Source organism: Nomascus leucogenys, chromosome 13 (assembly GCF_006542625.1).
Source record: "Nomascus leucogenys isolate Asia chromosome 13, Asia_NLE_v1, whole genome shotgun sequence".
NCBI lineage: Eukaryota > Metazoa > Chordata > Mammalia > Primates > Hylobatidae > Nomascus > Nomascus leucogenys.
In genome coordinates this window covers 46644511-46667981 of record NC_044393.1, presented here as the reverse complement: position 1 = coordinate 46667981, position 23471 = coordinate 46644511, and the positions used below count along the sequence as shown (strand labels likewise).

The 23471-nt window shown below is 43.5% G+C and overlaps 2 protein-coding genes across 3 annotated transcripts in view; one reads left to right on the top strand and one right to left on the bottom strand.

Annotated features, from left to right (window-relative positions):
• Positions 1-4010: 4010 nt before the first annotated feature.
• RBBP9 (RB binding protein 9, serine hydrolase) lies at positions 4011-11510 on the bottom strand. The gene is made up of 5 exons (XM_030825957.1): positions 10635-11510; positions 9401-9443; positions 7899-8004; positions 5386-5471; positions 4011-4980 (listed from the first exon to the last, which is right to left on the bottom strand). Exons 1-5 carry the CDS (start codon positions 10923-10925, stop codon positions 4754-4756), a joined length of 753 nt encoding a protein of 250 aa, XP_030681817.1. The 5' UTR covers positions 10926-11510; the 3' UTR covers positions 4011-4753.
• Positions 11511-17480: 5970 nt separating this feature from the next.
• The window catches only part of SEC23B (SEC23 homolog B, coat complex II component), a 52153-nt gene continuing 46162 nt past the window's right edge, over positions 17481-23471 (top strand). Inside the window, exons 1-3 of one of the 2 annotated variants that reach the window (XM_030825518.1) lie at positions 17481-17971; positions 21144-21378; positions 22686-22743. In XM_030825518.1, the coding sequence (XP_030681378.1) occupies positions 21158-21378; positions 22686-22743 (279 nt within the window). In that variant the 5' untranslated portion in view covers positions 17481-17971; positions 21144-21157. Of the gene's footprint in view, positions 17990-21143; positions 21379-22685; positions 22744-23471 lie in introns of both variants that reach the window. The other variant, XM_030825517.1, reaches the window with a different exon arrangement.

The window sequence follows — 23471 nt, the reverse complement described above, 5'->3', positions numbered from 1 at the left end:
AGCATTTGATGACACTAGCTCTTTGTAACAAAAATTATTTCAAGTATTGGATGTACATACATATATAAGATATACAGCCTTTTGGCCGGAACCCCCATCTTCCAGTAATTCGCCAAAATGATGAACATAAAGGGAAAGAGGAGAGGCACCCGATATATGTTCTCTAGGCCTTTTAGAAAACATGGAGTTGTTCCTTTGGTCACGTATATGCGAATCTACAAGGTGATATCGTAGACAACAAGGGAATGGGTACTGTTCAAAAAGGAAGGCCCCACAAGTGTTACCATGGCAAAACTGGAAAAGTCTACAATGTTACTCAGCATGCTGTTGGCACTGTTGTGAACAAACAAGGGCAAGATTCTTGCCAAGAGCATTAATGTGCATATTGAGCACACTAAGCACTCTAAGAGCCGAGATAGCTTCCTGAAATGCATGAGGAAAATGATCAGAAAAAAAAAGAAGCCAAAGAGAAAGGTACCTGGGTTTGCCAGGGATGGTGGCTCACGCCTGTAATTCCAGCACTTTGGGAGGCTCAGGTGGGCAGATTACAAGGTGAAGAGATCGAGACCATCCTGGCCAACATGGTGAAACCCTGTCTCTACTAAAAATACAACAATTATCTAGACATGGTAGCGTACACCTGTAGTCCCAACTATTCAGGAGGCTGAGGCAGGAGAATCGCTTGAACCTGGGAGGCAGAAGTTGCAGTGAGCTGAGATTGCGCCACTGCACTCCAGCCTAGTGACAGCGAGATTCCGTCTCCAAAAAAAAAAGAGAAAGTTACCTGGGTTCAACTGAAGTGCCAGCCTGCTCCACCCAGAGAAGCACACTTTGTGAGAACTAATGGGAAGGAGCCTGAGCTGCTGCAACTTATTCCCTATGAATTCATGGCATAATAGTTGTTAATAAAAGATCTCTGGACTGTAAAATATATACCTGAAACTACAGACAGAGGGTTTCTCTTCCACCCTCAGTGAGAGTTGGAATGGTAAGAGCAATGTCTGTCCTTCCCGGGACTTGGCCTATCAAAAAGGCACTAGTTTTATGTAGTAAGAAAAATGAACTTGGAAGAGAGCTAGAAATGAGAAGAAACCAGCTTACATGTTTTAAATATAGACTTTGTCTTACGTCTTTATAGCTAAAGATTGGTTTTTAGAGCTTAACATTCAATAGCTAAAACAAAAGTATTCCTTACCTCACCAATAAAGAGAACCTTCAAGCTTTTTTCCCACAGCATGTTTTTAATCCTGAAAATTAACTGAAGGAGACAAGAGACAATTTAAAAATACAGCACCTCTGATGAATAGTTAGATGGATCATTTATCCTACAGGGATAAACTGTAACCAAAACAGATTGTGGGGCTCTAGACTCCGGACAGCACGAAAAATTCAAGTTGCATATGAAGTCCTCATATTTACAGTTGATTTCCATTCAGTATTCGGTATTTTGCTCACCTGGGAATAGATACTCCCCAGAGTGTATAGAGGCCCCTGTATATTCAATGATGACCACAAAGAATCAAACAGAAATCAGAAATGACAGTCCATGGCTCTATGGTTTTTAATGAATAGTTTGTGTGGATTTTCCCATGAAACACCCCTGATCTTAGTTGGGCGATTTCTAGACCTATGATGTTGGTGGTGATCAGCTAAGCAAACTAGCCAAACAGAAGTAATTTCAAATTAAGTCACTTTTACTTTGAACTATTACTCATTATTGGATGGTAGGTGAGGGGAAAATACAAAATATATGTCCTAGACCAATGTTGTCCAATAGAGCTTTCTATAATGACGGAAATAGCCTATATTGGCTGGTCAGTAAGGTAACCAATAGCCACCAGTGGCTGTTGAGCACTTGAAATATGGCTGGTTTGACTGAACTGAATTTTCAATTTTACAGCTAGCTGTGATTACTGGTTACTATATTTGGCAGCAAAGTTCAACAATCCTATAGGTCTATCTTAATTACTTTTATAGGAACGAAGAGTATCAGAATTATTTCTCAATTATATATATATATATATTTAGTTTTCATTTCTACAGAGAAAGAGGTCAGCAAAGTTTTGTGAACTAAATTGTATAAGTTTGTTTTTTTAGGAAAGGACTTCACAGAGAACAAGGCAAAGAATAAGTAATACAACAGCAAATTTCCAAAAAATTCAAGTAGAATCAAACTTTGAGTATAGATTTGGTCAAATTCGTGCTAAACAGCCTCTTTAACAACATTATTATTCAACTGATTTATATAATTTGCTTTTTAGTAGTCAAATACATTGTTTGAAATCTTAATTATTTTTTTATTATAAAATACATGTTTAGTGTAGCAAATCCAAATAATCAGGAGGATAAAGTAAAATAAGGGGCAGGGCATGGTGGCTCACGCCTGTAATCCCAACACTTTGGACGGCTGAGGTGGGTGGATCACTTGAGCCCAGGAGTTCGAGACCAGCCTGGCCAACATGGTGAAACCCTGTCTCTACTAAAAATACAAAAATTAGCCAGGCGTGGTGGCACATGCCTTTAGTTCACACTACTTGGGAGGCTGAGATGAGAATCACTTGAACCCAGGAGCCGGAGGTACAGTGAGCTGAGATTTGTGCCACTGAATTCCAGCCTGGGAGAGAGAGCAAGACACTGTCTCAAAAATAATAATAAGGACATCCACCACACTGTACCTACCAAAATGCCCATTCCCCAAAGATGATTGCTGTTAAACGATTAGGGTACCTTTCCTAATTTTTTTTGTCTAAGCACATTTAAAAACCAAGACTCCTGGTTTTAAGCGATAGCTCTGAATCTCCTTTAGGCATGAAGTGTAGGAAATTATATTTCTGCAGCAAACTTAGGCTTTGCAACATCAAGTGTGGATTCACTGGAAATTATTTGAAGTAACACGTAGAGATCATAATAGCCAAAAAATGTTGTGAAATGAAAAAGGGTGGGTTTTTTTAATTAAAAAAAAATTTTTTTTTTTTTAAGAGACAGGTTCTTTGCTCCATCACCCAGGATGGAGTACACTAGTGCGATCATAGCTCACTGAAGGCTCAAACTCCTGGGCTCAAGCAATCCTGCCTCAGCCTCCCAAGTAGCTAGGACTACAGGTGTGCACCACCATGCCTAGCTAATTTTTTAATATTTTGTAGAGATGGGGTCTTGCTATGTTGCCCTGGCTGGCCTCAAACACCTGGCCTCAAGCAATACACCCACCTCAGCCTCCCACAGTGCTGGGATTACAGGCATGAGCCACCACACCCAGCCAAAAAAAGGTTTTCTGAGGAAGTATGATCAGAAGAAAATGGAATGTGCTTGAAAGAGATCTAAAGGGCCATGGAAGTTAAAAGGTTGAACTCTACAGAACAGAACATGAAGTACGGAAAGGTTCTTTTTAAAAACACATCTTTAGAACAAAATCCAAATTGTCCCCACGATTTCGTCCTTTGACATTAAGTTCATCTTGGTTATCTTAGTCTTTTCTCAGACTTCACAGATAATTATCTAAAAGCCCCTGGCTAAGTGAATGCTTATGATTGTGGTCACAAATGGATGGCTTGGATTTTATTTGTCTTGCGGTGTTTATAAATTTTTTGATGTATACTGTTATTGCCAACTTACATACTCCATATGTATATGGATTGCGTGCGTGTGTGTGTGTGTGTGTGTGTGTGTGTGTGTGTGTGTGTATGCATTCCCCAAATGTATTTATTTTTTTTGAGACAGAGTCTCGCTCTGTCGCCCAGGCTGGAGTGCAGTGGCGCAATCTCGGCTCACTGCAAGCTCCACCAACCAGGTTCACGCCATTCTCCTGCCTCAGCCTCTCCGAGTAGCTGGGACTACAGGCGCCCGCCACCACGCCCGGCTAATTTTTTGTATTTTTAGTAGAGACGGGGTTTCACCGTGGTCTCGATCTCCTGACCTCGTGATCCACCCACCTCAGCCTCCCAAAGTGCTGGGATTACAAGCATGAGCCACCGCACCCGGCATCCCCAAATTTAAAAACTATAACTTGGAGATTTTTTTTCCACACAAAAAATCAGAAAATTGGCAACACTCTGCCCCATTTCCACATGGCAACAATTTAGACAGGCCATGAGCTCTCCACATGGCTCTGATCCCACCACTCTTGTCTCAAACAAATCTAGTCAGTTGTAGGTATATTATGTATGTATATTGCTGTGCTTCTCCTTCCTGCCTGACTCTGGAAGACTCCTGTCTCAGTCTCTCTCAACATGTCTGAAGGACTTAGGGGCAAGTGTCAGAGGTGAAGGCCCTGGTCTGGGTTTAAATGTCCGGGGCCAGCTTGAAACAGCAGCTAGTATTCTGAGTTCTAAGCTAACACTCTGGACTTCCAGTCAGGTTTTCTTTCCCTAATGAAATCGAAAAGTTTGATTTCAAAGAGGAAAAGTGTGCAACACATGCAACATACATAAAACCCATTTAATTTTACTCAGGAGTGGGAATCAGGAAACCTGGGTTCTGTTTCTGACTTACTTTGGATAGAGAAGGGTAGTTAAGCTGTCCTTATGTTTCTTATCAAATGAGGAAAATACTGCAGTAGCTCATAGCAATTTGGGGAGTTTTAGAGCCTATGGAAAATGGAAATGCTACTTGTAACTTAGACTGAATGTTGAAACTTGTGTTTGTTTTTCAGGCACTTTTGGAACTTAACTGGATGTTCTATGTGTCTAGTAATCAGCTGATAGTAGATATTATTCTACCCCTATATTGGGATGCAAAATAGCAGAAATCATACAGTCTATGCTGGTACTTTGAGCAAAGACTTTACCACAGTAATCAGTTCATGAAACTCTGTGTTCTGAAAGTGGCCACGGTCAGTGAATTTGTGCAATCTGGTTTCCAACCTATCGGCCACTTCTTGTTGTTCTTTCCAGGGAAGGAACGGGTCGTCAGTGGAGCCAAACTGCACAATGTAAGGGCAGTTGGCCTTGATCTTCTCCCACTGCCAGGGGCGGACGAAGTATCCTATGGGGAAAAAAAAAATGATCTTTCAGTGCCCATGGATAATCTCCCATCTAGATATTCTAAAATACCTGCTGGCGACCCACATAGAGACACAAAGGAGCAGAGCCTACGTGTGAGTTAGAAGCACTTCTTCTGTTTTCAAATCTGTAGGGCTTGATACCACAGTTACTCATGAAGAGGTGGTATATGGTTCAACTAAAACCAGGCCTCTAGGTTTCAATTCTAGACTTACAGCTTGGGAAGAAATCAAAGTGCAAACTTATATCCAAAGATAGGTGGTAAATCTTTCTCATATGCTATTAGAATGTTTTAGCCTATCTGAAAGACAGCACTGTTTTTACAACCTGAACAGACAGCCCCATGTCTAGAGAAGGGCTTTGCTCAGATTTCTACCTTTGGACTTACCACTTGCACGCTCATTTTCATCCCCCAAGTCTGATGTGTACGCAGACACTAATACAATAGCATATACTCGATGTGTTTCTGCATACCTGGAGAAAGAAAAATGATGTCAGCTAATATGTAATGTTACCTCTGATCACCAAAAAGTCAATAAACTACTTAAAAACTCATTTGAGGTAGCCTACAGAAAGCACGTGCTGTCTGCTGTTGAGGTTGATGTGAAAAATACCAAGGAAAGTGCAGAACTACAAGCCCAACCCTGACTACTGGATGAGCTTCTACTCATTTTTTCTTTTTATTTTTGAGACAGAGTCTCACTCTGTCACCCAGGCTGGAGTGCAGTGGCACAATCTTGGCTCACTGCAACCTCCACCTCCTGGGTTCAAACGATTCTCCTGTTTTAGCCTCCTGAGTAGCTGGGATAACAGGCATGCACCACCACGCCCAGCTAATTTTGTATTTTTAGTAGAGACGGGGTTTCACCATGTTGGCCAAGCTGGTCTTGAACTCCTGACCTCAAATAATCCACCCACCCCGGCCTCCTAAAGTGCTGGGATTACAGGCGTGAGCCACCGCGCCCAGCCACTACTCAATTTTCAAGGTAGTTGAAACTTGTGCAAACCTTTCCCAATAAACAAAAAATGTGGCCGGGCGCGGTGGCTCACACTTGTAATCCCAGCACTTTGGGAGGCCGAGGCGGGCGGATCATGAGGTCAGGAGATTGAGACCACGGTGAAACCCCATCTCTACTAAAAATACAAAAAAAAATTAGCTGGGCGTGGTGGCGGGCGCCTGTAGTCCAGCTACTCGGAGAGGCTGAGGCAGGAGAATGGCGTGAACCCGGGAGGCAGAGCTTGCAGTGAGCCGAGATTGTGCCACTGCACTCCAGCCTGGGCGACAGAGCGAGACTCTGTCTCAAAAAAAAAAAAAAAAAATTTTTGTTTTAAATGACATTAACGTTGTTTAAGAGTTTAGGCCAGTTGTCTTGTACATTATCCTCTAAATAGGATTGTCTGTTTCCTCCTAACTAGACTGAGGTAAACATTTCTGGCAAGGATACTACATAGGTGATGCTGTGTCCTTCCCATGCCATCACATCAGGGGACACGTGATGCCAGTCTATTATTGGTAAGATTAAGTTTGATCATTTGCTTAAGGTGATATCCACCTGATCTCTCCATTGGAAAGGCACGATTTTCCTTTCATGATTAGAGTCATCTGTAGGGTAGTCCTCTATGATTTTGTCAATAGGAAATTCTACAATCTTAACCCAATCGTTTTGACATCCATTTTTCTCCTTGCCTCCCTTAACTTTAGAAGTCAATTCTTAGAAGGTTGCTAATAATCCTGCAGTGAGTTCAAGGATCTTTAAAAGCAGGCACATCTTTACTAATCAATAGCTTGAGAAAAATGCAGTTGGCCTTGAGTTGGAACAGAATTCAATAATACAAGGAGCTCTTCCTTTTCCAGACAACCCCTGGCAGCATATAAACATCCTTATACTAGGAGTGTTCCATAATTTTGTGGCTCCATCCTGAAATACTCTTTTAACTTTAATCAGTGTGGCTGAAAGGTTAGGAAATTTGGCAAGATTCCCTGACATGCAATTCATGTAACATCCTAAGTGACTGCTTGGGACAAATAGAAACTATTATCCTTTGTCATTTTGCCTAGCAAATATGAAAGAAACTCAACGCTTATAGGCTAAACTTAGCTTATTCAGCCAGCTAATTCCCTACCTGCTAGGCCTTATAAGGCTAAAAGGGGAGATGTAATATTCTAATGAGAGCAGTAGGGATGTGCCCATGAATCCTAAGGACTGGGGATTCGCAGGTGGGTAACACTGCAGACACAATCTACCATATGCCAGGCTCTCTTCTAGGCAATGGGGTTTCAGTGCCATAGTGAACAAAGCCCTGCCTTCATGGAGTCTACATTCTATTGACAGGAGACAGAAATAAACAGGATGTCAGATGGTAAAAAGTGCTGCAGATAAGAAGATATAAAAGAGATAGGAGCCAGTAGAGTGAGGAAGGCGTTTCACATGGAGTGATTAGAGAAGGCTTCACCAAAAGGGGACATTTGAGCAGACACTTCAAGGGGAATAGAAAGCCATGCAGATGTCTAGGGCCAGAGTATCCCAGGTAGAAAGATGAGAGCAGGCTAAGATGTGTGTGTACTTGGCATGTTCCAGGAACTGCAATGAGGTCAGTAAACCTAGCTGGGAGGAGAGAAGGAGAGTCTGTAGAGACAGAATCAGAGCTGACTGATGGGAAGCCACTGGGGTTTGCAGCCACTTACGCTTTAAAAGGATCACTGCATCTCAGTAAGAGCAGATTTTTCGTTTTTTTTCAATCCACTAGCAAAACCAGGAAGGAATTAGGACAGATTATGTTACCACTTTAGAGGTCAGCACTGTTTCCTCTGCAACAGAAATTTAAGATATACACAAGGTATTTCTCAAGCAAGCATGGCTGGAGCCCACAAAGGGGAGAGCAGTTTAACAAAGATCACACCTCATGGCCGCGATGGCCCCAGAACTGTGGCCGATGATGATAGTCTTCTCATCACAGTGCAGCTCTGTCTCCATGAAGGGCAGCCAGATGCTCTCTCGTGCTGTAACTTAAGGTTCAGGGTAAAGAAAAGGTCTGTCATTTGATAGTGGCAGTCTGAATCCAATGCTGCCCCACCTTTCAAACAGACAACTATTCAGCAATTCACAACTTTTAAAACTGCAGGACCACAGCAGGAGACAAGACTGTGTTAACAGAGCCAAAGATTTATGTATTACTACTTGAAAGACCCAAGTCCACAGTTCTGGTAAATAGTTTTTCTTTTCCCTTTTTTTTTTTTTTTTTTTTTATTTACCATGTTCTTGTAAGAAAATACTAAGGAAATGATAAAATATAACTCTGAAATTTTAACGTAAACTTTCAAACTTAAAAAAAAAAAGCTATTGGTCAGGTGCAGTGGCTCACACCTGTAATCCCAACACTTTGGGAGGCTGAGGTGGATAGATCATTTGAGGTCAGGAGTTCGAGACCAGCCTGACCAAATGGTGAAACCCCGTCTCTGCTAAAAATACAAAAAACATTAGCCAGGCGTGGTAGCGCGTGCCCATAATCCCAGCTACTTGGGAAGCTGACGCAGGAGAATCACTTGAACCCAGGAGGCAGAGGTTGCAGTGAGCTACGATCACGCCACAGCACTCCAGCCTGGGCAATAGAGCCAGACTCCCTCTCAAAGAAAAAAGCAAAAAAACTCTTGCAACATTCTAAAATTCACACACATTTATTCATTCTTTCCAAAAAGGGGATTCCTGAGACAAGTCATAGGCATACCCAGAACAAAAGTAACAATATGACTTTTTTTTTTTTTTTTGAGACAGAGTCTCGCTCTGTCGCCCGGGCTGGAGTGCAGTGGCGCGATCTCGGCTCACTGCAAGCTCCGCCTCCCGGGTTCACGCCATTCTCCCGCCTCAGCCTCTCCGAGTAGCTGGGACTACAGGCGCCCGCCACCACGCCCGGCTAATTTTTTGTATTTTTTTTTTTTTAGTAGAGACGGGGTTTCACCGTGGTCTCGATCTCCTGACCTCGTGATTCGCCCGCCTCGGCCTCCCAAAGTGCTGGGATTACAAGCGTGAGCCACCGCGCCCGGCCCACAATATGACATTTTTAAACATTAGGATCTCAAATAGATGCTGTAAAGTTTTATACCTATGCCTCAAATATAATACCCACAAATTCTGCCTGAAAATATTTGTAGACATACAGAAGGGAAAAATCAAGTTGGTGCAAAGTTGAAAATTTTTACCATGTCCAGGTGCTTTCCTGATCCTTACTAGAATTTTCTATGGCTTTTGGTTCACACCCTCCTCCCCAAGCTGCTTGCCTTATTCTTTCTTAGGTATATAGGCATCTTTGGTTTCTCCACTACGATGTTCTTGTTCTCTACCACAAAAATGGTAATATCAAAACCCAACAAGATGAGGCTGTTTAAAAACAAGTTTAAAACTTACTTGGGTCGGGCATGTTTTTAGCCAAACACTGGAAACCAGGTATCTATGATATGAGGGGGGAGAAAAAGCTATAATAAAGAGCTTAATTACAATTAATACTTTGCTAATAAGAAATGAGGCACCTGATATGATTGTTACCAATTCAGTATTAACTTGTGTTATGAAATGAAGTTGGTTAAGTGACCATCCTTTCGCATGAACTCCATCTGTAGTTCTGTATCTAGGCAGCTCTGCTGATCTCTATAGAGAGACCTATATCTGCATTTGTACACCCATATTTGCCTCTACAGGCCTGCATCTATAGAGAGGCATGAACAAATGTGTTCTAGACAGACTGACCTGGAGCCAAATAGACTGTATGCCAGGGAGTAGGTAAAATGTGGCACAGGAACGTGATACAGAAATTTGGAGATAGCATCCTCTCAGAAGCTCCAGCCCCGACCTTTGGGGTTGTAGCTCTGACCAGGGTTTTCAGCCACAGCCCTGCAATCTGTTCTGGAGACCCGCTCTAGAGGACGGCAACCCAGGGAGCCGACTTACCGCCTGGTTACAGAAGAGGGTTAAAAAATAAAAACCAAACGGCACAGGGCAGCCTCCAGTAAGATGCCATTTTTATAAAGCTCACCAAGAAGCCAAATAGAACAGTCTATTGTTTAAAAGGTATATTCATAGGTTGAAAAGTACTTTAATTTTAAAAAGAGAAGCAGATGAAAAAATTTCAGGATGGCACAGGACTGAGATGGGTAGACATACGGGTCGTTTGGAAAATGATGTATAGGCAATGTCCCAGATTTTAGTTTGGTAATTCATTACATTATGCCTCATAATGTAGACACATGTTACGTATATCCTTTGTATATATTAAGTATAGCACATTTAATTTTTTAAAAGCTGAAGCGGGGAGCAGTGAAGATGTAAAATTATCTGGGAAGTCCCAAATCTGAACCAGCAGCAGATATGGGGGGCGGGGCTCGGGGGCTCAGCCTCGGTAGTTCAAAGGGGTTCCTTTAACTCTAAAGGCTGAGCCCTCAGAGAAGTCTTCCAGGCGGTTTTACCAGTCAAAATTCGACCACTAGCTCAGACTTTAAGAGAAGGTAGCGGGGAAGAGGAAGGAAAACACACAGGGCTTTGCTGGAGGGGATTAGACGCATGTTCAAACTTCAGCCCTCAGTCCTCTCCCGCTGTCCCTCCCTCCAGGTTGACTTCACGGAGCAGCGAGGCGTTGGGCGCTTACCTTCTCCAGCTCCTTTTTCACCCAGCCATACCAGCCGTGCGTGGTCACATCCCCGCCTCCGTTCCCGGGAACAATCACTGCCTTGCTAGGAGAAGCCATGAGTGCAGCGAGGCCAGAGTCCCCCAGCGCGGGTCCAGCAGAGCTGAGCCCAGCCTGCACCCGCAGGGAGCCTGCGCCGCGGCATCCTGGGAGTTGTAGTTGCGGGGACGGGGGAGGCCGGGCTCTTTCCTCCTTGGCCTGCCTTCCGCTGGCTGCGTGGGGCAGCCAAGAACAAAGCCTGCGAGCTTCCATCAATTGTAAAGTAAAGCACCCTTTACTTGCCTCTTACTAGTGCTGTCATGTTTTCCCCTTATTTAAGACAGGCTATGACATGCTTGGGGTGTGTTATTTCTTTGCTAGATTTACTGATATTTCTATAGGAAAGTTTGTTTTTGGTTTCAAACATGCAGAAAACCCATTTATAACCTGGGAACGCCTGAAATCCATATTATTTTTCCTTCTGATTTTAAAACAATTTTTGGTAGTATCAGCCCTGGTTGTTGTTTTTCATTGCTTTGAATGAAATTTCCTTGCACAAAGCTACTAACCCAAGTAAAACAAACAAAAAAAATTTAATTAAATACCAAGAAAATACTTTGTCAGATTTTCATATTAAACCAGCTGATACTGAAATTGTTTAAAAGAGTTTATAACCAATGCTTAGTCCCATATTCCTGGGAAGACAATTAAAGCTTCATGTACATTTGGTCACCCGGTGGACCATTTAAACATTTTGTAAGGGGATTTCATTCAGTCGTTATTTGAATTCCAGTTTGTCATTCTGATTGTATAAAAGCTTTCCCATGCAAAAGGGCTGATGTTATAACAGTAGATTATTATGCTGCGGTGTATTTTCACCCGGTAAAGAAGGCTTTTTATGGTTTGAATTTTCTGGAAACATTGGAGAAGACTGTCCTTGCCATCCTCACTACAACAAAACTTCAGGACCTTGGGCTTTGGGTTCATGGTCTCGCAACTGAGAAGGGTCCGTCCACACTTTTGGAACTGTGCACCCGTTGGAACTTTTGACGTAAAGCTACCCTGGGAAATTTCTCCCAAGAAGAAAATGGCATCCTTGATGTGAACGGCTTTTCCCAAGTTCACAGATTAAGACTTCTATCATAAAACTCTTATCTTTCAATATTTTTTTTCTTGCTTATGCCTCTACAAACAATAGAAGTGAAAAAGGGGTCTGTTATGTGCACTTATGGGGTATACTTTTATTTGTGAAGGAGTTTGCAGCCAGCCTTAGACATGGATAACCTTATACTTTGATAGATAAAAGATGAAGGCCCGAAGTAGGTAAGAAACTTTAATGGTACATGCGTTGCTTTATAATCAGTCAAAAACAAAACATTGGTTCACTCCTCTAACCCACATCACGGGTTAAAGAAAACATTGCCGGCCGGGCGCAGTGGCTCACGCTTGTAATCCCAGCACTTTGGGAGGCCGAGGCGGGCGGATCACGAGGTCAGGAGATCAAGACCACGGTGAAACCCCATCTCTACTAAAAATACAAAAAAAATTAGCCGGGCGTGGTGGCGGGCGCTTGTAGTCCCAGCTACTTGGAGAGGCTGAGGCAGGAGAATGGCGTGAACCCGGGAGGCGGAGCTTGCAGTGAGCCGAGATTGCGCCACTGCACTCCAGCCTGGGCGACAGAGCGAGACTCCGTCTCAAAAAAAAAAAAAAAAACAAAAAAACAAACAAACAGAAAACATTGCCAGGAGGCCTTCACTCTTCTAGAAAGGCATCCCATTTGTTAGGTCCTTTTACCATGGTTTGAAGTAAAAGAAGCAATGATTAGAAATGTATCCCTTGTTGGCTGGGCGCGGTGGCTCATGTCTGTAATCCCAGCACTTTAGGAGTCCGAGACAGGCAGATGACCTGAGGTCAGGAGTTCAAGATCAGCCTGGCCAACATGGCGAAACTCCGTCTCTACTAAAAATACAAAAATTAGCTAGGTGTGCTGGCAGGTGCCTGTAATGGCAGCTACTCAGAAAGCTGAGGCAGGAGAATTGCTTGAACCCAGGAGGCAGAGGTTGCAGTGAACCGAGACCGTGCCATTGCACTCCAACCTGGGTGACACAGTGAGACTCCGTCTCAAAAAAAAAAAAAAGGAAAAAAGAAAAAAATGAAATTCAGTGGTAGAGGATTAACGAAGAAATTGCTTAGTCAAGTGAGTAAACTCTTTATCTAGCTCATTCTTTGATCTATTTGATTTTAGGAGGTTTCGTTGATTGGGGCCTTGGGTTTAGGAGCATACCCCGAACTCTTGGTGTTATCCTCCCAATAGTTATAATAATAGTCTCCCTGGTGTGCTGTATTCTCTCAAAGGTTTTAAATGTTTGCACGCGGTCATCTCTAGAACATCAGATGTTCTCTCTTCAACTGGAATGACAAAAGCTGAAAGAAACGTGCAACCATGAGAACACCAAAACCTATAAATGATGTGCTGAGACCAAAACCCAAAATGATGGTAACTGAGAGTGGCGCTAAGGCCCTAAGTTTTGGTCACACTCTCACCTAAGTGAGAACCTGACCAAAAAGGGTGAATTTTTTCCACAAAATTTTATGAGGCCATTGTTTTGGACCAAGCTCATGCATTAGGCCCCAACAAACCAAACCAAACCAAAATGGAGTTGCTTGTGCTAAGACTTTAAGGAAACATAGATTCTAGAACAGACTAGGTTTTGTTTTTTTTTCTGCAAATCTCTATAACAAACATCTCTGACAGCGTAGGTATCCACCCCCTAAAGTTCCCATTAAATCTTTTAACCAAATTAATTTCCTCTCGTCTAGAGACCATCAAACTTCAGATGATCACGCAACAAAGGTTCCAGCCAGTTCCAGGTGAAGACACCACCCCTAGCCATCAAGAAACTACCCTGCCTCCACTAGATAGAGCAGGGCGAGTTCCATGATCACCAATAGGTAGGGACTACACCCCAAGCCAGCATGAAGCAGTTACAGAAAAAAGACAATCAGTCCCTCTGCCTCCCATAAAGATTTATGGGGATCACATCTCTCAGCAGGGAGATGAGCCAGGAAAATAGGGTCTGGAGGCAGGGAACAGAAGGCCGATTCACACTTCAGTTATGACAGGAAATATCCTCTCCACAGGGCGTAGGCCAGCTAAATGACTTTGTAACTTTACTTCATCCTCTTCATTTACATAGGGTATACCCCAAGTAGAGGGTATTTAAATGCTCAAAAATTCTATAATGGGGACTTTGAGCCCTTATGCTCAGGCCCGCTCCCATAATGTGGAGTGTACTTTCATTTTCAATGAAACCCTTCATTCCTTCCTTTCTTTGTGCGTTTTGTCTAATTGTTTGTTCAAGACACCAAGAAACTGGACACCCTCCACCATTAACAAAGGGACATGAAACTTTTGGGGGTGATATATATGTTTATTATCTCGATTGTGGTGATGGGTGTCAAAACTTAATAAATTGTACATTTTAAATATGTGCAGCTTAAGGTACATCAATTATACCTCAATATAGCTCTTTCAAATTTAAAAATAGTAATCCCAGCATTTTGGGAGGCTAAAGCGGGAGGATTGCTTGAGCCCAGGAGTTTGAGACTAGCCTGTGCAACATGGCAAGACTCCATGTCTTCAAAAATGTTTTAAATTAGCCAGGCATGGTGGTGTACACCTGTAGTCCCAGTACTCAGCAGGCTAAGGTAGAATGATCGCTTGACCATGGGAGACTGCAGTGAGCTATGATCATGCCACTGCACTCTAGCATGGGTGACACAGTGAGACTCTGTCTCAAAAAAAAAAAAAAAAAAAGGAATAAAATTTCAACATAAAACAAGCAGAGACATTCCTATAACCAACTGGTTGTTTGCTTAGTAGTTTTTAGTTTAAGAAGCAATGATACTCCCTAAACAGGAACTGGGGGCTGAAAAAGGATCTAGCAATCTAGCTTTCCTTAAGATTTAGTTAGCTTATTCTTCTAGAAGGAGAAAAAAGGCAGTGACATTAACTCTTATCTTAGGTTGTTTATGCCGATAATAATTGAGAAGATTATAATTACATACATGCGTTTTGTTTTCTACTTTTTATCTCTTGAACAAACAATTTCTGAGCTTATTGTTATCACAGAAGAAATAGTTTTGGTTTCAAAGCTAAAAGCCAACATTTTTGTCAATTTTTTTTGTTTTTGAGACGGAGTCTCGCTCAGATGCCCAGGCTGGAGTGCAGTGGCGCGATCTCGGCTCACCGCAAGCTCTGCCTCCCGGGTTCACGCCATTCTCCTGCCTCAGCCTCCCCAGTAGCTGGGACTCCAGGCGTCCACCACCACTCCCAGCTAATTTTCTTTGTAATTTTTTTTAGTAGAGACGGAGTTTCACCGTGTTAGCCAGGATGGTCTCGATCTCCTGACCTTGTGATCCGCCAGTCTCAGCCTCCCAAAGTGCTGGGATTACAGGCGTGAGCCACTGCACCTGGCTATTTGTGTGAATTTTTAGAAATCTGAAAATGCACCTTTATATTTGGTACCTCATTTGCTAATATTGAAGTTGTTCTCAAGAACTCGCTGAGACAGTTTGACTCTTTCTAAAGGGATCACCCACCCTCCACTGAGGCCCTCCTTCTAAAGGGATCACCCACCCTCCACTGAGGCCCTCCTTCTAAAGGGATCTTCCACCTCCACTGAGGCCCTCCTTCTAAAGGGATCTTCCACCCTCCACTGAGGCCCTCCTGCTGAATAATCTTCTTCTGCCTGGATTTTTCTTTTCAGGTCAGGATCTTTTCTGTGGGAAGTTTGTCTCTAAGTCTTCAAACTCACGGTCTAAACCTATTCTCCTCTCTTCTGTGGTTACTTTTCCTTTCTGCCACCGCTTTTGTTTACTTGTTGGTTTGATTTTTGGTTTTGCCACCTTGAGGAGAAAGGAGGTCAATGGAAGGCTTCTTCAAAGTCTTGAAGCACACATGGCAGCTCCTGGCAAAGGAAGGGAGGTGAAGAGGCTGTTCTTGGGAGAGAGGAGGGCATGCAAAAGGGCACCGAAACAACAAACAGCACATGTGGGCTGGGAAGGACGGTGGTTCATTACTGGAGGATTGAGGTCTGTAGATCATTGCGGCCCGTGAGTAGCACAGGGGTCCCTACTGTATCCTGTGAATGATGGGAAAATTATGTAGGGTTTTAAGCAAGAGAATAGTAGGGTCAGATATGTGATTTAGAGAAATCTATCCAGCAACCAATGTGATTTTTGGACCAGGCAAAATTTGGGCAAAGCAATCATTCGAGAGACTGTTGCAGGAATCCAATCAGAGGATGAGTGCCTGAACTAAGCAAGTAGATGAAATTGAGAAATATTTAGAGTAACAAATTAACAAGACCAAGTGATTGTCACCTTCAAGGTGGAGGGGTTAGAAATAAGGAGGAGCCAAGGATAACTTCCGACTTTATAGACTCAGTAACTGGGAGAAGAATGGCATCTTCCAGTGAAACAAGGTACAAGAGGCAGAAGGTTCACTGGGAGCCAGGGGGATGATGGATTCAGTTTAGGACATATTAAGATCGAGATGTGCAAGAATACCCAGTGATATCTGCAGGACATTTCTCCAGACGGCCTTGGACTGGCCCAGTTCTCCCCACTTTCTTGCTTGTAGTTCTGAAGAATAATTCCGATGTGCTGGGAATATAATATTCTGAGATAAGGAGGAAATAGCCAGAACAGCCCAGGCTGTGTTCTAGCCCCGCTAAAAACAAGATGTCCTTCAATGCTTTTACGGCTTTTCCCAGCTGGAGTACAAGTGGGCATGCACAGACGAGAGTCGATCTGCACCGTGTGGCTTTCCTGAGTCTTGAGAGACCAGTTCATCATGAATCCTAGGCTTCTGCTGTCCCTTGCTGCTTCTCTGTGAGTAATAAATCCACTTCATGTAACTTGTGTATGTGAGTGTTCTGGCTCACCAGACTCGGGCAGGTAGTAGAAGTACAGCCCAAGATGCAGTGAACTAAATTGGTAACCAGTGCACAGTAAACACGCTTTGAAGAACCCAGCAGGTTGCTGAATATTTGAATCTGATGTTAGGTGGAAAAGTCTGACCCAGAAATACAGAATTTAGGCTGAGCGTGGTGCCTCACACCTGTAATCCCAGCACTTTGGGAGGCCGAGGTGGGCAGATCACCTGAGGTCAGGAGTTCGACACCAGCCTGGCCAACATGGCGAAACCCCTACGAAAAACACAAACATTAGCCAGGTGTGGTAGTATGCACCTTTAATCCCAGACATTCACGAGACTGAGGCAGGAGAATCCCTTGAACCCAGGGGCAGATGTTGCAGTGAGCCAAGATCGCGCCACTGCACTCCAGCCTGGGTGACAGAGCGAGACTCCATCTCAAAATAATAATAATAAAATAAAATAATAATCGAGAGAAACTTGGGTACTATGCTCAGTATCTGAGTGACCAGAGCATTCGAATTCGAAACCTCACAGCCAGGTAACAAATATGCAGTGTACCCCCTAAATCTAAAAGTTGGAATCATTTTTTAAAAGAAAGTTGTGTTCCATGTATTTATAAGCTTACTCTCCTAAAATGCTTGAATATTACAGTTCTCAATTATTTATTTCCATGTAGAAGGATGCTAGGGACTGTGCGCTAGTGCCAGCCTCCGCTGAGAGCGCCAAGACATTACAGCAAGCGAGGGGCGGAGAGCTTGTAACGTGAAGCACCACCACACCTCTGTACTTCAAACTTAACTGGCCACAAAGACCGATTCCCAGACCAGCAAGTGCGTAAACGCCGCCGCGCTCACCACCCGCCCCGCCCCTCCGCCCCGCCCCTTCCGCATGCTAATACCTTCTTCCGGCAGCCTTAGTTTCTTCCAACCAGTGCAGCTCCCTGTTCCACGAGCATACGTCATCGTTTTCGCTTTCCGGTAGCTAAGGCGATCAGCGGGACTTCCCACTGAGACGAGTGGATGTCATATTGTATCAGGGCGAACCTCTGAGGAGCGCTGGCTGCGCTTAGGCAACGGTGCGGCAGGCACCGGGGTTTTCTGAAACAGAAACGTTTAGGGGCGGGGAAACGTGTTCCGAGGAACTCTCGTTTTGAAGTGCGAGACACACCTGTCTTGCCCTGTTCCAAGATGGTGGCAGAGCTTCTCTGAGTCTCTCGCTTCCTCCAGTCCGTCGGAGAAGCGCTCTTTGATTGGCCAGTGGACAGCGCCGTGGCATGACGCGCTGGGGCGCTGGCCAATCGGTTGAGAGCTGAGCTGGACTTGGCGGTGGGAGCCGGAGTCTGCCTGTTGCAGCTGTGGGTGAGGAAGGCTCTAGCCAGGTGAGCGGCTCCGGCCAGGTGAGCGGGGCGCGTAGGTGACGGAGGGCCGAGGGCACGGTTATGAGTTTCTGCCGGGGGCGAGGTGGGCGGCTTCTGGGATGAGGCCTTTTCTTGACAGTTTGGGGTAGCGGGGGAATCGATGATCCGGGAGTCCGCTGAGGGTGTCGTCCCGCACCAGGCCGGGACCGATTTCTGGCTCCAGGTTCCCCAGAATTGTGGGGTGCACCCAGCTGGAAGGACCCAACCCCCGCTTTATAGTTGAGAAACTCAAGACTCAGACAAGTGAAACGACTTTTGCTTCATGACAGCTGGAACTGGAACCCAGGTCCTTGGACTCCCTTCAAGGATTAAACCTCACTTATTCTTATATACACATGGTCACTGTGTCCTGCGAAGTTACGAGTTGGCGAGATAAGGCTGGTTCAGATTTTTTGGCGTATTCTCCTGTTGTCTTTCCAGGCCTTTCATTCATTCACTAATTCATACTTTCAGTTATTTACCTCTTCAGATACCTTCCCCGTTGATACTTTGGTAAAAGCTATGGACCCATCTCCCTAGAAAAAAGGCACATTCCCTCATGCGCATAACTTCAGATAATTAGTGGACCTTCTATAGTCCCCTTGGATTATGTGTCCGCTGCTAAGAATCCAGACCCTAGAAGGGTGAGGGAAACAGGCAGTGGGAAAAGGAGGGAGCAGGTCTTAGGCTGTACATACTTGGAAACCATTAGATGGAGCCAGTAGCTTTTTTTTTTTTTTTTTTTTTGAGATGGAGTCTAGCTCTGTCGCCCAGGCTGGAGTGCAGTAGCGGGATCTCGGCTCACTGCAACCAGTGCCAACCAAAGGTCAAGCAGTCCTCCCTGCGGCAGCCTCCCGAGTAGCTAGGATCATAGGCGCCTGCCACCACGCCCAGCTAATTTTTGTATTTTTAGTAGAGACGGGGTTTTGCCATGTTGGCCAGGCTGGTCTTGAATTCCTGACCTCAGGTCATCCACCGGCCTCGGTCGCCCAAAGTGCTGGCATTACAGGCGTGAGCCACTGCGCCCGGCCGCCAGTACCTTTTAATAAAGAACGTTTTGAGAGAGAGACGGTTATTTAATGAAATCTGCTGACATACTTGCTGAGAGTTGTGATATTAGAACTTGCTTTCATTCCGACTTTAGTTATCCCTTTGCTTCCCATGAAGCTCCAGAGTGCTTCCTGTGCACACAGTGCTTCAGGTTCTTGCCGTTGCCAGAAATAACAAATAGATTTCTTAGAGTTTCAGTTGGAGCAAACATTGGAATTCTTGTGTTCTGGGCTTTATGTAGTAGAGTAATTCATTTGCCTTTCTAGCCATGCAATATTATTGCCTTAAAATTATTTACAGTATGTTACTTCCCAAAATAACAGAGACAGTTGTTATCTGTATTCAGGAAGTGGGCGTGAGAGGCCACTTTAATTTGATAGACTCTTTAATTTGCCTTTTGACTACTTTTCTTGAGGGGCTTGTTCCCTTGAACCCCAATAGCTGAGTTGTGTGTTATCCTAGATTTTAGGATATGAACAGGATGTATAAACACTCAATGAGGCCGGGCGCGGTGGCTCACGCTTGTAATCCCAGCACTTTGGGAGGCCAAGGCGGGCGGATCACGAGGTCAGGAGATCGAGACCACGGTGAAACCCCGTCTCTACTAAAAAATACAAAAAAATTAGCCGGGCGTAGTGGCGGGCGCCTGTAGTCCCAGCTACTCGGAGAGGCTGAGGCAGGAGAATGGCGTGAACCCGGGAGGCGGAGCTTGCAGTGAGCCCAGATCGCGCCTCTGTACTCCAGCCTGGGCGACAGAGCGGTACTCCGTCTCAAAAAATAAATAAATAAATAAAATAAAATAAACACTCAATGAAGTTGTGATCATCTGGGTTTGAGAGTTTAGCCTGTAGGACAGTTTTATTGACCACAGTCTTCATTTTTTTTTGAAACAGAGTCTGGCTCTGTCGCCCAGGCTGTGCAATGGCACCGTCTTGCCTCACTGCAATCTCCACCTCCCGAGTTCAGACGATTCTCCTGCCTCAACCTCCTGAGTAGCTGGGACTATGGGCACGTGCCACCATACCTGGCTCATTTTTGTATTTTTAGTAGAGACGGAGTTTCACTATGTTGGCCAGGCTGGTCTTGAACTCCTGACCTCGTGATCCGCCCGTCTCAGCCTCCCAAAGTGCTGTGATTATAGGTGTGAGCCACCGCGCCTGGCCTTGACCACAGCCTATCAAGGCATGAACATAAGCAACCGTGGCAAAGAAAGAGGTTCTGGTGAGACTCAGCAAAATAGTAATTTTGGTAATACCAAGTAGAAATAATTTAGCTCAAAACTGGTTCCCATTATGAACCAAACTTGAAGAAGATCAGTATCCAGCTCTTTTCTCCAAAGTTAACAAAGTGCGGAAGGGAATGAGCATCCCCCTGCTACTGAAAAAAAAAAATCACTTGAGATGTAAAATTTAATAGAGGAAGAAAGGAAGGAGATTAGAGAGGAAGATAGTTGGATGCTGAAACAGGGTTCAAGACTTACCCTTGAACAAGGGGCTGAAATTGGCTTGACTGATAGGACGTGTGATCTGTGAGGAAGTTTGAAGTAGTAGTATTTAACTACATGTAGTTTGGAGATGATCAGGTGATTGTAAACTTCCCACTCCCTTGATTTATTTTTAAGTGCTTGAGAGGAGAGGTGAGAAAGGAGCAGTGGTCAATGATAACTGTGCGGTTAACTGACTTTTGGGTATCAGATGGAAAAGAAATACTGTCATTCTACAGCAACAGGTTCTTGCCAAGTATTTAAGAAACACTGTGTTAGATGGGCCAGGTGCAGTGGCTCACGCCTGTAATCCCAGCACTTTGGAAGGCCGAGGCGAGTGGATCACCTGAGGTCAGGAGTTTGAGACCAGCCTGGCCAACATGGTGAAACCCTGCCTCTACTAAAAATACAAAAAATTAGCCAAGCGTGATGGCACATGCCTGTAATCCCAGCTACTTGGGAGGCTGAGGCAGGAGAATCGCTTGAACCTGGGAGGCGGAGGCTGCAGTGAGCTGAGATGGGAAAGAAAAAGAAACACTGTGTTACATGACCCATCTTCTTTTTTTGACATTTAGTTCAGAATTTCACGTACCATTAAGGTCATTAAAGTTTTATCTTCAGTTCCCTTTTAGACTATGGCAACATACCTGGAGTTCATCCAGCAGAATGAAGAACGGGATGGTGTGCGTTTTAGTTGGAACGTGTGGCCTTCCAGCCGGCTGGAGGCTACAAGAATGGTTGTACCCCTGGCTTGTCTCCTTACTCCTTTGAAAGAACGTCCAGACCTACCTCCTGTACAATATGAACCTGTGCTTTGCAGCAGGCCAACTTGTAAAGCTGTTCTCAACCCACTTTGGTATGGATTCTTTTGAAACTGGTAAAAATGATAAATACAGTATATTATAAATTTTATGTGATGCTCATAAAAGTCATTAAATTTGGGCATGTCATCAAATTTGGGCATGTCATCCAATTTGTGATGAGTAGTAGATGATGAGACTCTTAACGATTCTTGTGGTGAGTAGTAAGTGGTGAATATTTGTAGAAATCTCCCTGGCCTGATAATTCCAGATAAAATTGGAATCTTACAGGAATGAGGTAGAGGTAGAGGGAGAGGATTTGTAATTCACTTTTTTTTTTGCTGATAATCAGTTTGCTTTTGGCTTAACTGTAGACTTTATTGATTCCTCTTAAAGTAATTTCCCAAAAGAATTTGAAAGCTTAGACTGTCTTCTCATGCTTCCCTGGTACAGTGATGCTATATGGCAAGGAGAAGTAGCAGGCAGAAGAAATTTTAACTCTTAACAATTTGTTAAGTGTAATTTTTTTTTTTTGTGCCTGAGATAGTGACCTATTTCTTTTAAATGTGGGCGTTATTTGAAATGATTTTTAAACAGGTAGAGAGTGTCATAAAGTTCTTATATGAGGGAACATTTTTTACTTCATTCTCGTTGCTTTTATTTAATGTGCCCATATGTGAGTGCATAGCCACTGGTTATTAATTTTCTAAATGTAGAAAATAAGGGAAAAGTAACTGAAGCATTATCTTGAGCCAATTTGAGGAAGTGAAATGTGCTTGCCCAACTTTTCTTAAAATGGGCTAAGTCAGGTTAAAAATCTAGAAGCATTTTCCTGTGTGTGAAATATGCTTTTAATGTTGGAATTTAGTAGTTTCACATAGCTGGACAATAAAGATGTTAGAAAAAAAATCATGAAGAGTATGTTAAGATAAAAGGCAAGAGAGAAATAACATATAATTTATATAAATCATGACATTTAAAAAATTAGGAAATTGGAAAAGAGAAAAAGAGATTTAGTATTTCTTCACTGTGGCTGTTTGATGGAAATTTTGGTGTACTTAGCCAGAATTCTAACTGCAGTGAACGTTTTGCATACTCATACTTATGCATACACATAGAAACACTTATTTGTGTGATTTACTGAACTTGAAATTTACAAATAGGCCGGGTGCGGTGGCTCACGCCTGTAATCCCAGCACTTTGGGAGGCCGAGGCGGGTGGATCACGAGGTCAGGAGATCGAGACCATGGTGAAACCCCGTCTCTACTAAAAAAAAAAAAAAAAAAAAAGAAATTTACAAATAAACGCTTTCTACCTTAAAAATAAAAGTGGTACCTACTTATAATATTTATCTTTCTCACAGTCAGGTTGATTATCGAGCAAAACTTTGGGCCTGTAATTTCTGTTTTCAAAGAAATCAGGTATGTGAATTATTTTTTAAAAAGTTATATGTTTTATTTTAGTTGTATTATGAAAAAAATTAAGTTAGGTTGAATTTGTGTTTACATTGGCAGTGAGCAGTTTCTGCTGAACTCAGGGTGATAGCTTTTGTTAAGCAAAATATTGAATTTGAACATTTGTGGTTTATTCTGTTGAGCGGTTTTCTTGAGTCCTTGTCATTTGCTTGGGGCTGGCAGGGGCAGGGGGGCGTTCATTGAATTCCCTTTTCTTACACATCTTCTGTAGGCAGTGAATCTGTGACCCAAAGAAAGCACCTGTTGTTCATATTTCTCTTGACTTCAGTATATTCTAATTGGATAGTGTACATTACTGAATTTTCATTTTCTGATCTTTCTAACTTTTAGGGTCCAGGTATCAGTGTTGAGCTTCTTTTGATTTAAAAATTTTAAAAGTACCAAACTAGAAGGAGCTCACAAATCACAAGAGAGACTTCTCTATAAAAGTAACTGTGCGGCCAGGCGTAGTGGCTCATGCCTGTAATCCCAGCATTCTGGGAGGCTGAGGTGGGTGGATCACGAGGTCAAGAAATCAAGACCATTCTGGCCAACATGGTGAAACCCCATCTGTACTAAAAATACAAAAATTAGGCCAGGCGCGGTGACTTAACGCCTGTAATCCCAGCACTTTGGGAGGCTGAGGCGGGCAGATCACGAGGTCAAGAGATCAAGACCATCCTGGCCAACATGGT